Source organism: Struthio camelus, chromosome Z, assembly GCF_040807025.1.
Source record: "Struthio camelus isolate bStrCam1 chromosome Z, bStrCam1.hap1, whole genome shotgun sequence".
NCBI classification, from domain to species: domain Eukaryota; kingdom Metazoa; phylum Chordata; class Aves; order Struthioniformes; family Struthionidae; genus Struthio; species Struthio camelus.
Genome location: NC_090982.1, coordinates 22,720,563 through 22,737,608, shown reverse-complemented (window position 1 = coordinate 22,737,608; position 17,046 = coordinate 22,720,563). Strand labels below are relative to the sequence as shown.

The 17,046-nt window shown below is 40.9% G+C and overlaps 1 protein-coding gene across 9 annotated transcripts in view; it reads right to left on the bottom strand.

The window, feature by feature from the left end:
* The window catches only part of CCDC171 (coiled-coil domain containing 171), a 162,714-nt gene that overhangs the window by 131,613 nt on the left and 14,055 nt on the right, over window positions 1-17,046 (bottom strand). For 8 of the 9 annotated variants that reach the window (XR_011137725.1, XR_011137726.1, XR_011137727.1 and 5 more), the window contains one exon: window positions 8,740-8,886. The exons of the other annotated variant lie outside the window; for it this stretch is intronic. Coding sequence is in view for 5 of the 8 variants with exons in the window: in XM_068927238.1 (XP_068783339.1) it covers window positions 8,740-8,886 (147 nt within the window). In the remaining 3 variants the exon portion in view is untranslated. The remainder of the gene's footprint in view (window positions 1-8,739; window positions 8,887-17,046) is intronic. 9 annotated transcript variants of the gene reach the window in all.

Here is a 17,046-nt window from a genome sequence, read left to right as displayed (position 1 = left end):
AACAGGTTCAAGACAATATACACATGGAAAAATAAGTTATCTACTAGAAGTCAAAATATCTGTGGGACAGATAAATATACAGACAGGCTCTCTAATAACGGGTAGGGTAAGTGACTTGTTCAAGATCAAGATTTCCTAGCAAGGTTAGGGTCCCAATTCCTGTTCTTGCTTCTAATCTTCATCTAACTCTACAGCCTGATTCTTTAAAGCCTTGCTTCATACCAGTAGTTTGTTGCATCTTTCGCTTTAAAATTTTGTTTAAATAAGTTCACCAGTGCTTCAGGAAACAAAAAATTAGGGAGAGAATGAAAACATAGTTTCATGCAAGACAGGTCAGCGTTAGGGACATCACAGAAACTGCCACCAATATGGTATATTGCTAGAAATCAAGCGATGAGTGAACTACATTTTCCTCAAAAGTCTCAGATTACTTATGTAAACCTGAGCCTTAGCTTACCAGTATGAACAGCTGTTTTACTCAGAAGAGATTCAGATGTTTAAAAGAGCTTGCATAAAAATTACACAAGTAAATTGGGAAATAACATAGGTGTTGTCTGTGTCTGGCAGAGTAATGAATTTTCTTCTTTCTGGGTTCTAGGATTTGATTGCTGCAGCTTATGGCTCACCATACTTCCAGCACATTTAAACAAAGTCTGATAGCAGCAAATGAGAAATTACTGGAGGGGAAAGAGGGAAGCTTCAAGAGGGATAACCAGCAATTAGCACACGAGCCTTGCTAAGCAACCAAAAAAAGTTATTAAATATAACAGAAACTCAGATTTGCTTAGACTGCTGGAAGAACAGAATCTTGGAATTGCTATTTAATAAGCAAAGATCAGCCATCCAACTGAAGGAATCACAGACAAGTAGAGTAATCATTTGGGAAACTGACAGGTAGAGAATTAATTCACTACCACAGCAAGGTGGACAACAAAAATCCAAGTCTGAAGAAGTGGCACCTGGATGTCTAAAATGAAACTGAAGCTTTATTTGGCAGAAATATAGCTGCAAAATAACCCCAGATAAAAAACCTTTCCCACTTTGCTAATAATGCCTCATACACACTCTACTGATACTTTTGGGGACTTCCCTTCACGGTAAGAAGCTGCATGCTGCATAACAAGAAAGATCCATTATCCATTCTGTTTTGGAAAGAAAGAAAAGCCAGGGATGATTCTAGTCTGTAATACATGTTAACAACTCCATAATGAGCGTGGGGGTGGGGAGAGCAGTTCTGGACTCCTCTGTGAGAAACAGAAAGATATTAGTACCAGAATCACCTTAGCCAAGCAAACCTCTCTGAATCTGACCAAAGATGAGCATCACACTGTCGTGTTACAGAACCACGTACGTGTCCAACAGCTTTACACAATGCCTGCCTAGAAATAAGAAGCCATGGGAAAACAAGTTACAGAGACAGGGTGCAAGCCTTAGATATCTGGGCCACAGTCTCTCAGCTGGGAGTCAGATGGGAATACTTTCCTTTCTAACTTGGACTACTTCTTGTCCAAGTCAGAGACCTCTTTCTCAAGGATTCAATCAAAAAGTGGGTTTATCCAGTGGTTATGGTGTTTGGTTATCTAACATTGCTTATCCCAGTAAGATTCAGTAGCAGAGGTGCTTATCTATGACTTCCACATGCACACGCAGGGTATATGAAGACAGACATCTGAAGTAAGATACCACACACACATGCACAGAATCTCCCAAGTTTCCTTGTATATTCAAGCTGAACCAATTTCAGCCTTAACTTGAATAATAAAGATGTCTGGGATCTGTTTCCGTGATAGCACAGATAAAACTGTGACTTTAACTTCTGAGAAACAACTCAGACTTTTGAGAAACATTATACAATATTTCAGTGAACAAAATGGCTAAGAAAATTTCACTGCAAGCCCGTGTAGAAAACCATGCTACATGTTTACTCCGAGGTCTTATGATTCAGTCACTTTTTCCATTGTCCTGTTGCATGCCAGTGCTACTGTGGTTTCTAGGATACATTTTCTGCATGCTAACATTTTGTAGTGCTATCTCCCAAACTAGTTTGTGTGGCTTCCACCTTTCTCAGCCCCTCACCATTTCTTCAAGTACTGCAAGATTTACGAATACTGGGGCATTCAGTACTAAAAGAGTAATTCAGTATCCTGTGTTTGTGCAATGTCACATCCACGAAAATGGAACACTGATGTTTACAGTTACATCAAAATCCCCTTCATCATCAGATAAATTACAAAGAAAATAACAGGGAAAAAAACAGAAAAAGTGTTTTTACAAAAGCTTCTAAGCCTAAATACAGTAAATAGAAGCAATTTTTCTTTTCTCTGCTTGTATTTCGATCACTTCAGCCAGATTTTTCAGTCTCATCCTACCAACAAGTTGCCAGGATACTTGCATTTCCCCATGGCTGAGGTCCAATTCTTCTATGAAATGCTTACCCAAAATAAAATTTTCCCTGAAGAGGAGATATATGCCTTTCATATCAGGATCGTAATCCACCCACTATATTTCTCTGCTTCCATATTCAGATTATGATCTTCCTTTTTCCTGCTTAAAAGCATAGCCTTATAATTCATAACTTAAACCAGGACGTCAGGTCTAAGCACTTCTTTGGGAGATGGGCTGACCACTTCCACCTAGTGTTAGAAATGCTGATGCCTCTTGATCATGGTAAGGTGGAGCCATCTCCTGTCCAGATAATAAACAACTTGTTAATAACAATGTAGGTTAACTACAAACAATTCTTAACCGCTGAGGTAAATGTTCTTTCAACCTGACAAAGTGGGGTCAATCCTCAGTATAAACATTCCACATGTACTGAAGTCTTGAGTAATAGGACTCCTTGGCAAGGGAGACATATTTGACCGGCTTAGGGTATAACACCAGATCAGCAACTACACTGACTTGGGGGCTACAGGATAACCTATATGCTTAGCCTTAGGAAAAAAGTAAGAAGCTCGGTCTACTAAACTGAAATAGGTTGGCTGCCTTGAGATTAAGCCCAGCCCTCTTACAATTTCCAATCAAGTTGGGAAATGTGCTTATGAACACACCTGAGCAGCTCTCCCTTTCTATAGAGCCTCAAGAGGAAAAGGTTCTCTCTCCTGGTTCTCATGCATGATAGCTAGTAAACCCCACTGTAAGAAAACTACTGTTATTTCCATTGGCATAACCTTGATTAAACTTAGCATCAGTGCTTGGAGTAGTGAAGTCTGCAGGCCTAAGTTTGAACTTTAACCAAACCTGTGGGATACTGCTGACAGAACAACTGCAGGACCAGCTAGAATCAGCCCTCAAAGATACAGAACACAATGGACAGAGGTAACAGTTAACCTCTGGGTAAGATAAGGCACTGTGAAGCAGGAACACAGCAACCATCCTGTAGACACGAACCAATTAAAAGGATAGAGACCACCGACTCAGAAAAGACGATGGGAAGAGACTGTAACTGGCAGGCAGGGAAATAAGACTGTAAGGAGCATAATTATCCTAGAATTTCTTTATTTTGGGTCCCTCTGCGGAGGCACCCAGCTCGAGCCGAAGTAAACGATCGTATAAGAGTCTGACTCTGACTTAGTGGTGAATGCCTGGGGACCTTTATAACTCCTGTGTAAGGGCATGAACTGACAATGTTACTTCATAGGAGCAGGCAGACAAGAATAGCAGGTGTTTTGTTACTAACTGCTGATGAGGGCTACCGAAGACAGCATTCAAACAACTCTGGTCTGGTAGCGAGTGAGTAAACAGTCTTCAACCTGGACTTGAATAATACAATGACACATGAGATGATAAAGTCCCTTATGTTGGTAAACACGTCACTGGAGAAACATGAACTTTGGAATCACCACAGAGATCTCATTATGAAAACTGTGGTGCCTAGTGGATATACTGGACAGTGACAGTAGTCCTAGGTGGACACTAGAGAACAGAGGATCAAGTAAGGGTAAGCCAAAGAATGTGTGCTCATAGAAGACAGAAAGGAGCTTAAAGTTTAACAGGTGGCACTTTTAACTAGCTGAGGAACGTGTCCTCCCTGAGCTTTTTCTGTTCTGAGCTTTTTCAAATCTTTCTAATAAGACCTTTCTTCTGCTGCCACTTATCTGAAACTGAAATTAGTAGTGAAGCTAATAGCAAGAAAGTAAAAAGAAAGTCTGTTTTTGTTTTTGCTTTTTTTTCCTGAGATCTGACAATTTTTTTTTATTTACATGACCTTATATACTAACATGTGTAGATGGAGAGAAATTTAGTACACACATAGCCTTAAATTATTTAACGTACATACACCTACTCTAAACACAGACATGGCATCATTCAAGTACAGTAAGTTTTCTTCAAGTCACCGCCACATCATAGCAGCATTACAAAGTTAATTCAAGATGATACAATTAGCAGGGCAAGAACAAGTACTTAGGAGGCAATGGTGGGGAGAGAAAGAACATCATGAAAACTAAAGGAATGGTCTTTAAAAGGCAATCCACTCAAAGTCTCAGAAATATAATGGCATAAGTTATGGGACATTTTTCAGGTCTCGTGAGAAGGGTTTAAAAACCTTCAGAGACCTTGAGCTTCAGCTTACTAAGACTTGGCAGCCTCAACCACATAAAACAAACAACAGAAAATCTCTACACTTCTGTGAACAGTACAAAGAACTTGAAATTTATGAACCAATAATTCCTTTTCTCATGGTAAAAACCACATTCCCCCCTCCTCCACTGTTCGTCACACAGCTTTCCCACCCAGCTTTTTGGCACCTAGACACATCACAAGAAGCACTATTTTTTTATAAACAAACTGCTTTGTGTTTTCCCAAGAAATCATCTTTCCACAGCAATGGAGCAAAGACCTAAAATAAACGACACTAGTTCCAGGAAATGATAACATTTGTAAGCAGTAGTAGAAACATGGTGAGCTTAATACAAAACCAAAATACCAGAAATTTGTTTGACTACTGAATCTTAGGCAAAAGAGGCAAAATAAGGGAATGGGAATAAGGTTTTCATTTTAACTTTTTCTATTGCAGTGTGTTCTGCTTCAGAAGTGCTCCATGCCCACGTAAAGGTATCTCACATTGGCATCATTGCAAGGTAGGAAACTAAAAGATTAGTTACTATAACAACAGCCCTGTTTCAACTGAAGAGCATACGGAAACTTGCCATTATTCTCTCTTAGTTTCTAATCCTACAGACTACAAATGTACTCTGCCCTACTTGGCAAATGTGAATGTTCTAAACCATGTTCAGAATAATGATTTACGGATAAAAAAAAAATGTTATTTTAAAAAAAATAAGGGACTTTTCCCTCATTTATATCTTTGCAATATAATCTATTACATATAGTTCTTTAATTTATAGTAACATAAGAGTGCCAAAGTACAAGAAGAAAAATGATTTTAAATTTATCACTGCCATTCATAACTAAAATGCAAGTATTTTTTCATGAACTTCTCTCTTATGTCCAGCAGAGGGTAGTACAGGAGTAGCTTTGTGAACTCCAAAAATGTTCCTCTTCACTGCCTGTCAAGAAGTAGTATATAGCAAAAGGTGTAAACGCTTTAATTAAAATGATACTACATTCCACATAAATCACCTTAAGATGATCAGCGCCATTATCAAGAACTTAAGCGTATGTTATCTAACTAAAAGTTCATTAAAACAAGGTAGTCTACATAGATACTGAAACAAAAGGTGTTTCTTGTACTAATAGATTGTTCTGTCATGATTAATTCATTCCGTGAATGTAATTCATTTTCTAGGAAAAAGGAATTTCAATCTATACTCTAAATAATCCTTAAAGGGAGAGAAAGAAATATAGGGCTAGTTCATGCAAAATGTAGAGCCTTCCTTCTGGGGTCTACTGATTTAAATCTTCTATATCTGAATGGAAATTTAACTCAATATCTGATATCTGAATGGAAATCTATCTCAAAATCTGATATTATGGGCAAAAATAAGAGTTATCAGATTTTACATAAGTTTTTTCCTTTTACTGGTAATACTTGTTCCATTACATTTAGGCGTTTTAAATCGACAGCTGGAACAGAACAGAGTTAGGTGAGACCAACCCAGGACGGGCAGAACCACAGGAAGACTTCAGTACCTTGCCACACAGTGAAAACAACTGCCCACATTTTAGTGTCCTCCTTTACAGTTTCCTTTCACAATGTGTGGGAAGCATTTGGCAACAACTAGGAATGTGATCTGGAGAAGCTAGTATGCTAAGGAGGCAGCTGCTTAAGGCAGAGGGGAGGAAATTCTATTGACAGCAATGTGTCTAAATTCCAACCATCTCCAGGCTTCACAGAAGCCCTTCTTTCTTCTTGGGATACAGTAGGCCCTTTGGAAAATGGAGTGCATAAATTCTTTCTTTCAAATACAGCTAGAAGAGAAGGCTGTTGTCAGTTTGCCTCCTTTATCAACTAGTATGTCCTTGAATACTTCTACAGTTCCTTCTCCTCCAGTCTCCCAGGAGAAAGTCCCAACAACCAGTCTACAGGAGTGAAAAATAAGTTTTCTGTTTTTTTCGTTGAAGACTTTCTACTCCATTTCAGCAGGAAGGACAGACAATACCTCTGTGTCTAATCAAACTCCAGAAGATAAGATAGGAAGAGGAAAGACAAATCCACTAATCCCAAGAAAGGTTTTGGATGTGAACTAGACTTCAAGCTCTGTTAATACTAAGTTGCTTCTGCATATGTCTAAATTTTTGGGGTGAAGATTACGGGTGAGAGAACCCAGCTTAAAATGGATGTTATCAACCTGAATTTTGGACTTCAGAACCCATGTCATCCTGAAGCAGTAGCCTTTCATAACCACAGAAAAAGCAGAACAAACTTTGTTCTACAAATGGAAAGGCAGAGCATCAGTACCTTGTATCATGCAGATAATGCTGTTGTTACAAACCCTGGTGCCATAGTCCACTTTCACTCCAAACTCTACAATAAGCAACACTAAAAGCTCAAAATATCTGGAGCCTGTGCTTCTTAAAGAACAATGGCATTTTCAGAGGCTCATTAATTTCTCTTTGACTTCAAGTACAAAAAGGCGAAGTTAGTGTTGTAGGTGCTTTCAGACATTTACATACAAGCAATTAACTTTTGCAATTGTAAGCAATTAACTTTTGCAATTGTACAGTGAGACGCTAGCAGTGAGACGCTGTACAGTGAGACCAAAACACATGCACTCTAGTTTAATTTAAGATGACCTACATCTTTTAAATCACAGGGACTTTCACTAACTTGTATAAACCTTTGTATGCAAGGCCCTCTGTTAAACACTCTCCTTAATCATTGCTGAAGCATACACTTACAAGTATCATGAGAAGATTTTTCTCCCTGCAATTTGAATATGTTGTTTTCTCTCTAGATTTTAAAAATTCTAATAAAAATCAAGCAATAATGAAAATATCTTAGCTGATTGTGGTCAATAAGATAGCATTCCCCGATTAAAACCACCTCCAGGGCACAACAGTTTTTTTGTTTTCAAGGAACTGATCTCTTCAAGTCTACAGATGGATGTTGATATCTTAAAAGCCAGGGAGCTTGAAGAAAAGCCTCTAAGTAAACAGTTGGAAGCAAAAATCTTTGTTTTTAAAAGGCTTATTGGAACTCACAGTGTGCTGTACTTTCCAACTCAAGGTAATTCTGCCTAGGCCAATATGTCCAGCTCACGGTATCTAAGAATAGATTTCCTGTAGATATTTGTGTCCTCAGAGATCTGCCTTGTTGGTCAATAAGTCAGTGGTTTTTTAGCTGACAATGTAGGAATCTTCTTTTGTACTTTGCCTTTAATGCGGTACTCTTAACCATCTAGCAATTAATGCTTTAAACACTTTTTTTGTCTTTAAGAGAAAGATAACAGAGAACAGATACAGCTGAAAACTGTACGTCATTTATTCCTCTAAGGACTCCAAATATCCTGCAAGTGCTCATTCTTCAAAATTGGTTACAGGAAACGTTTAAAGGTTCTACTGGTAAAAAAAGGTACATCCGGATAAAAGCCATCTGGTCACTGCTTTCCCACAGTGACAAATGTTCTACCAAGAAAGTCTCAGTCCAGACTGTATGTTCAGGTAACACAGTTACTACAAATCCTACTCAGCAGGTAAGCTGAAACTTAGCTGAAGCTCAGCTGAAACTGAGGAGAGAACCATAAGTAGCAGTTTAGTACAAGATGCTAGCCTAAAAAAACCTGAGACTTCTCAGTGACACATGTCACTCAGACAAGCAAAATAAAACCACCTTTAACATTTAAGCCTAGATTGGAAGAGGCTGCAAAACACCATGGTGGTGTTCCAGTATTTCATTTCTGTCTCCTAGCGCACTATGTGGTACCTTTCTAAGCTCTAATAGACTCTTTTTGACAAAAATTACTAATTTTAGAAAATGGAATTATGTACAGATGGTCTCTTAAGCCAAAAACCTAAGAAGATAGACAAATTAAGCGGTTAGGCAGAATTTGCAGATTTCTTAAAGTAAATGAAGTTGCACTGAGTTTAGCCTTGTTTTTGTCCTCTCATAAGCCTTTTCCCATACACTGTTCAAACCCCAGGCTCAAACCAGACACAAAAAGTTAGTGACACTGACCTCTTCAACCTATTCTGCAAAATGGATGTTCAACATTAGTGAACGCACTACAGTGAATTCGCAGCCTACCAGGAGTTCCATCCTTCAAAAATAAAATTGCTCAAACACACACATTTCAGGGCTTGTCGAGACTAGGAGTGATAATAATCAAAAAACCTTACTTCAATTTCTTTTTTAAGTCGCTCCTCTCGTTCAGTGCCGTATTCAAGCTCACTGGCCTGTCGTCTCAGGAGCTCAGAACAGTTGTTATGTTCCAGCTCCATATCTTTCATTTTCTTGTGCATATTTTGCAGTGCATTATTCTGGTCCTAGAAAAAATTAGAATTTGAAGGGCATACTTTTACTGAGATAGAGTATTAAACTAAAGGAGTTTAAAAGAGGAATACAATTAGAATATAGACAGCTTGAGAACAGGTTACTAGAACCTAAAAAGTTCACACTTATTACTGAAACCATTGACCCAACAGCCCACATGCTCTTCATTCACTATCAAGTAAAATATGTTTGCTTAAAATCACCATGAGTATAATCTTCTGCAGTCATTCTAAAAAACAGAGTCATCTCTCCACAGAAAAACCTTGCCCTGTTACCTTGTACAGCTTAAAGCAGGCTGCTCTGCCAATCTCTTCCTTCTCCCAGCTGAACAGGAATGATGGGGAGGGAAAGAGTTAAGTAAACCTGATGAAAGGATAAATATGGAGAGGATGTTCTATTTGATTTTGGTTTTAATTACTGGAACTTGAAATTGAATCAGACGTTTTTACAAATGGTTACTGCCTTAAACTAAATACTAAGAGAAACTCTTCTGTCTAGAAACTGAACTATTTTAGACAATTATCTAAGCGAACTATGAAGAGCTCAGTACTATAAAATAAGCAAGCTGTTCCCTATTTCCAGATTCCACATTTGGAAGCTGAACCAGCTAGAGCTGGGATAATTACTAACGCTGCTAGAAGGAGCGTTTCTGTGGAGTCACAGCTATAAAATCTCACATGTAAGAACACCACCCCAGGCTGGGAGGAAAGTAGCTGAATAATGAACCCCCAGTAGCCTTGCACATACTTAAGCTGGAGGATCCCAGAAGTGCCAATAAGAATAGCTTTGGTTTAGCGGACAGGAATAAGCTTTTCCATAACTAGCACCAGAAACAAGCTACAAATCCAATGGTTTAGTTGAAGAACCTTCAGAGACTCAATTTCTTAAAGTGTCTTTCTGTGGGGGGGGAGAAAAAAAAAAAAAAAAAGAACTATTACCCTAAGTCCTCCTGCTCATTTATTCCTATTCAGCATCACTGCAAGACATTTTGTGAAAACAAACCAGAGCTATCCAGCTGCAAATCCTGCTATTACTCTTACGTCACATATTCTTGTTCCTGGAAATTACAAATCATTAAGCATACCTAGAGCAGGGAGGAGGAGGAAGAGAAAATGCATTATTCATACAGAGTGATTCTTTCAAAGACTGAAGTCTAACAGGACTGTGTTGATACATGAAGATCAAAGAAACAAATTCCTCCAGACTGCAGATAGAAAGTTCTGACCACTCAAACACGACAACAGTGGAAGTATGATCATTCTGCAATGCTAAGTGCTATCAACTATTAACTAAAAACTTAAGTTTATTTTCTCTCTTCTTTCATGCAGAGGCATTATGGCTCGATTTCATTCATGTTCCCTGAAAAAACAGCAAGGGACATGCGTGGGAAACAAACGTGAAGAAAAAACAGGAATTTGAAGCGATTTCTGATACTTCAGTAATAACATACCCAGATATGAACTAATCCCCTAATATCTATTCCTGTAATATCAAATCAACACATAGGTTTCTTCCTACCAGTATACTAAAAAACACATTTAACTATTCATATAGAAACATATAACTATTCACAGTATGCTAAAAAGACAGAGATATTGATCTCTCCAGGTACATTTTCCTGACATTAACAGCAGCATACTGAGGAAAGACTTCACTGATGGAATAATGTGTAGATGGATGGAAAACACCGTATCAAGACTTAAAAATACTTTACACTGGAAATGTAGATAACATTAACCAGACTAAAAATCAATCTGAACACATCAAGTTTGTCACGTAATTCAACAGGAGTTGTACAATTTCAGAATATGCCAGAAGACTCAAAACTTTTCAGATTCCTGTCCAACATAAAACTGTGAGTTTATTCGAATGGTCACCTGTAGTTACAAGGTACGAAGAAAAACACATTTCACTTTGTAAAAGGCATACATATGTTTATATACCTGCATGTCACAAAATACACTGTTATTCTTTATGTTTCTTTATGAAAGAGACAACTAATTTTTTTTTAAGTGTATAAACAAGAAATTCACAAGTAGTTTAAGACTGATCCCTGGGTTATTTCTGGGAAGGAATATTCTCTTTTGGATAACCACAAGGTGATGCTATTGCTCTTACTATACTCTGCTTTTTCTGATCATGAAGCAGATGGCATGCTAAGCACACCCAAACGAGCACATCACAAAACCTGTTGGAAAGCTGAGAGGATTGCTTTCCCTCCATCTCTTAGAGACAGTAAATTAAGCTGTCTTCATTTCTACATGCAGATGAAGACTATCATAGCCAGTTCATGAAATGCAGCTTTTCTAGCCAGAATTTGCATACTTGCTTAGAATCTCATTTCTGTATTCATATTAAGACGAAAATTAAATCAACTTTAGCTAGCTTTCTTTTCATAACTCACAACAGCTGTAAAAGTCTTTAAAATAGGCCTGTAAATAACTGATGCAAAAGACTGGAACAATTTTGAAGTTACCTTTTATAAACTCAGATCTTTCAGGCATTTGTTTATTTGCCCAATTTAAACCAAGTAAAATTTAAAACTTTAACACGCACAACTTCCAAGTAACAACTAATGCAGTCAAGGGCATTTTTAATGTTTATGTATTCTGTATTTGCTGACACATATGACTGGCAAAGGAACAGATACAAAACAAAGCAATACTGGGAAAGAGAATGTTTTTCCTGTTGAAACTAGATTAAGATTTGACACTTAGCAGTGAATCAGGTTTACTTCAGGAGTGAAAAACTTTCTAGCTGACCACTTGCCACTGAAAATGACTTTTACGTCTGCATATGTACCCACTGACAGAGAATATAACGTCCCAAACAAACCTCTACTCCTGATCTTAGGCCAAACTTCACTTGAGACAGTGTACCTCTCTAACACTGACCTTTTTCTACCTCTCTTTTCAGTATTAAAGCTCAGTGACCATGGCTTCTACAAAACACTGCATAGAACTGGAGGAGGATCCTCTTGCACCCCTCCTGGGAAACCTGCACGCTCGATGACCTCTCTGAAATGCCTGTACACCAACACACACAGCATGGGGAATAAACAAGAAGAATCAGAGATCTGTGTGCGGTCGCAGGGCCATGATCTCATTGCAGTGACAGAAACATAGTGGCATAGCTCGCATCACTGGAACGCCGGCATGGATGGCTACGTGTTTTTTTTAGGAAAGACGGGCCAGGAAGGCACGGTGCTGCAGTTGCTCTTTATGTGAGGGAGCAACTAGAATGTATGGAGCTCTGCCTCGGGGTGGATGAAAAGCAAGCTGAGAGCTTGTGGGTAAGGGTTACAGGGCAGGCTAAGACTGTTGTGGGGGTTTACTACAGGCCACCTGATGAGGAAGAGGACGTCGATGAGGCCTTCTACAGACAGCTGGAAGTAGCCTCACGATCACAGGCCCTGGTTCTCATGGGTGACTTCAGCCACCTTGACATCTGTTGGGAAGACAGCTCAGCTAGGCACAGACAGTCGAGGAGGTTCCTGCAGAGCACTGAGGAGAACTTTTTGACACAGGTGGTGGAGACGCCAACAAGGAGAGGCGTGCTGCTGGACCTTGTACTAACCAACAAAGAAGGCCTGGCTGGAGATGTGAAGGCTGCGGGCAGCCTTGGCTGCAGTGACCATGAGATGGTGGAGTTCAGGCTCCTGCGAGGAGGAAGCAGGGCAATAAGTAGGATCGCAACCCTGCACTTCAGGGGAGCAAACTTTGGCCTCCTCAGGGACCTACTTGGAGGAATCCCACGGGTTACGGCCCTAGAAGGAAGAGGGGTCCAGGAGAGCTGGTTAATATTCAAGCATCACTTCCTCCAGGCTCGAGATCGGTGCGTCCCTCTGAGTAACAAGTCCAGCAAAGTGGGCAAGAGACCGGCATGGATGAGCAAGGAACTCCTGACAGAAGAAGCCTACAGAATGTGGGAAAGGGGACGGGCCACTTGGGAGGAATATAGGAACACTGTCAAGAGTATGCAGGGATGCGACAAGGAAGGCTAAGGCCCGTTTGGAATTAAACCTGGCAAGGGATGTCAAGGACAACAAGAAGGCCTTCTTCAAATACATCAAGAGCAAAAGGAAGACTAGGGAACGCGTGGGCCCGCTGCTGAATGGGGCGGGCGCCCTGGTGACGAAGGATACAGACAAGGCAGAGTTTCTGAACGCCTTCTTTGCTTCGGTCTTTACTGCTAAGGCCAGCCCTCAGGAATTCCTGACCCTGGAGGCAAGAGAGAGAGTCTGGAGAAAGGAAGACTCTCCCTTGGTCAAGGCGGATCAGGTTAGAGATCTTTTGTCCAAACTTGACACCCACAAATCCATGGGCCCTGATGGGATGCACCCCGAGTGCTGCGGAAGCTGGCGGATGTTATTGCTAGGCCACTCCCCATCATCTTTGAAAGGTCAAGGAGAACAGGAGAGGTGCCTGAGGACTGGAAGAAAGCCAATGTCACCCCAGTCTTCCAAAAGGGCAAGAAGGAGGACACGGAGAACTCCAGGCCTGTCAGCCTCACCTCCATCCCGGGAAAGGTGATGGAACAGCTCATGCTGGAGGTCATCCACTAAGCACGTGGAGGACAAGAAGGTGACCAGGAGTAGCCAGCACGGATTCACCAAGGGGTGAAATCATGCTTGACCAATGTGATAGCCTTCTGTGATGGAATGACTGGCTGGGTCAATGAGGGCAGAGCAGCGGATGCTGTCTCCCCGGACTTCAGCAAGGCTTTGGACACTGTCTCCCAGCACATCCTCCTAGGTAAACTCAGGAAGCGGGGGTTGGCTGAGTGGAGAGTGAGGTGGATTGAGAACTGGCTGGATGGCCGAGCTCAGAGGGTTGTGGTCAGTGGTGCAGCTGGAGGCCTGTATGTAGCTAGCGGTGTCCCCCAAGGGTCAGTCCTGGGCCCAGTCTTGTTCAACTTATTCATCAGTGCCCTGGAGGAAGGCACAGAGTGCACCCACAGCATCAGTTTGCTGATGATACAAAACTGGGAGGAGTGGCTGACACACCAGGGGGCCGTGCTGCCATTCAGAGGGATCTCGACAAGCTGGAGAGATGAGCGGAGAGGTACCTCATGAAATGCAACAAAGGCAAGTGCAGGCTCCTGCCCCTGGGGAGGAATAACCCCCTGCACCAGTGCAGGTTGGGGGCTGACCTGTTGGAAAGCAGCTCTGCAGAGAAGGACCTGGGAGTCGTGGTGGAGAACAAGTTGAGCATGAGCCAGCAACGTGCCCTTGTGGCCAAGAAGGCCAAGGGGATCCTGGGGTGCATTAGGAGGAGTGTTGCCAACAGGTGGAGGGACCCCCTCCTCCACCATCCTCTCCCTCTCCTCATCCCTGGGGAGGCCTCACCTGGAGTCCTGTGTCCCGTGCTGGGCTCCCCAGGACAAGAGGGGCATGGCGCTACTGGGGAGAGTCCAGCGGAGGGCTACAAAGATGCTGAGGGGACTGGAGCACCTCTCCTCTGAAGAAAGGCTGCGAGAGCTGGGCCTGTTCAGCCTGGAGAAGAGAGGACCTGAGAGGGGATCTCATCAATGTATACAAATATCTGAAGGGACGGTGTCGAGAGGATGGGGCCAGTCTCTTCTCCGTGGTGCCCAGCGACAGGACAGGAGGCAACGGGCAGAAACTGAACCACAGGCAGTTTCTGTCTGAACCTGAGGAAAAACTTCTTTGCTGTGAGGGAGACAGAGCGCTGGGAGAGGTTGCCCAGAGAAGTTGTGGAGTCTCCTTCGCTGGAGATATTCAGAACCTGCCTGGACGTGATCCTGGGAACTATGCTCTAGAGGACCCTGCCTGAGCAGGGGGGTTGGACTAGATGATCTCCAGAGGCCCCTTCCAACCTCGGCCATTCTGTGAATCTGTGAACTTAAGGTAAGTCCAGTGGAAACCCTCTTCAAATCAAGCCAGTCTACTCTTAGGCAGGTCTCAAAGCCCATGCTCTTTTACTTACCAAGGTTAAAAACACGCTGTATCTAAAGGTAAGTTTCTTCATAGCCTGTAGCTAATATAACTTTCATAAACATATGACTTTGAATGAAAAGTCAATCATGTATGTGCTGGTTTAGGAAAGATTTTAGGGAGTCATCTGTCAATCAAGTCATGTTTTTCTCTAAAATATTCTCCTTCTCCTTCACTTTATTTGTTAAATTATTCTTTTATGCTTCTCCTACTGTTCCTTCAAAGCATTTGCCAACATAACCATGAACTTTCAGAGGGAGAGCTTCTGCAGCATTTCACCTTTGTTCTCCAGAAGTCTGGGCAGGAACAGACTACACTACACACTTTATTCTTGGACACCTTATCTCAGGTAAATTTACACCTCCATCTCAAGTCATTCTTTCATTTTTAGGGAAACTTGCCTGAACACCAATGAGTGCCTATCCTCCTATTTTCTCACATTTACCTGGTTAGTTTTTTTTGGAGGGCAGATTGCCTTTGTCACAGAGATTTCCTTTTTGTCCATCATTTGAAGAAAACTCAGTGCAGTGAGGTCCTGGCTCCACAACCAGGACTCCTGGCCACTAAGATAACAGCACAACACAATTCCTGTTACAGTACAAGCGTGAACACACTATGAATCCACATGCTACCTGATTTCTACCTTATGTCTCACTATTCCACCTTCTCTCTAGGTCCTGCCCTTAAACAAACAGCTGAAGAGACAATACTCTGGAAACAAAGATAAGTAGGGAATCTTCTCTGCTTATATGCTTTAAGAGATGCTCCTAAAGATACAGCGCAGGGTTTAACCAAGACTCAAGTTGAAATCAATTCCTTGTGGACAAACAAAAACACAAAGAAAATTTTGGGAGTGTTTACACTGTATAAAATACAAAAATGCCTTTTTTTAAGATTTGCCATGTTCTAAAAAAATTAGGCAAGATTCAACATCATAATATATAAAAACAAACAACTATTTATTTCTTCCACCCTAAAAATCACTCTATCAAATCGATTCACTTCCCAGGGACTATATGCAGGTTATATTAGGTATTTCATCTGAAAAAAATTGCTTAATCCTTCACATCAACTCTGCAGACATCCTATTTTCTGAACCCAAGTATCCTCAACATATCTGAAAAGTCAAGCAGATACAAAATTGTACTAAAACGCGTATTCACATTGTGACTTTTATAAAATATATGCTAGGTAAATACAGTTCGGTGCTGTTTAAAAAAAATAAAAAAGAATCACACACTCTCAAAGGGAACTCCATATTGTCAAAGGTTCAGGGTAGAGGGAGGAAGGTAAAACAGACTGAGTAACTGAGTTTTCATTTGTTCAGTCTAGTAAATTTGAACCGACTTGAACGTACTCGGTACAAATTACTAATGTGACTCCATTAGTAGTAAATCCAAATCCAGCTGAGATCGACTGCAACCAAAATGAAACATTCAAAAAGCAGGTAGAATGCAGAATGACTGTTTTGAATGAGCATATTTCTAGGACAGTATCAGCACGACTACTGGCCATTCCCTGCCTCTGAGAAGAGGGCTGCTTGGAAAGGAGAGAGCAGTAATTCCCAACTCCGTTAAAATAGCATAGCCTACTGTCACGATCCCAGAAGTTCTGCCTGGCTGGTAAGTCCTTTGGAAAGAAGCAAAGGAAGAGGGCAAGGGGAGAAAAGAGGAAAAAAAGAATAAAAAGAAAAAAGAAAGAAAAAGAAAAAAGCTATTCCTACCTATTCCAACCATATTGAAGCTATTCTGTCAATAAATAGCAGACTCTGAACTTCAGGAAGCTACTGAATATTCATAAACAAATAGAAGCTTTGATGGTGTAATACAGATAGTTTGCTTTGCTTATGCTTGAAACAGGTGTTTTTAACCAGTAAAATATCAATAAAACACCTGCAACATCAACTACACCATTCTTTCTGCTTCCCATTGTTCTGACTGAAACCCAAACTCCTTTAAGACTGCCTCTCTGCTCTGGAATTCTATCATATGTCTTTAATCCTTGCTACGCTCTGGGGTCTCCTTGATCGGGCAAAGGATAACTTCATAACTGAAGATACTCTTCAAACTGCTACAACATCCTATGAAAGCATAAACTCATATCCTGCAGTTTACCTTGTAAGCCCTATCTTACTACTAAAAAAAAAATTCTGTTGCCTGAACAGCATCATAACATAGTACAACAGATGGATTTACTG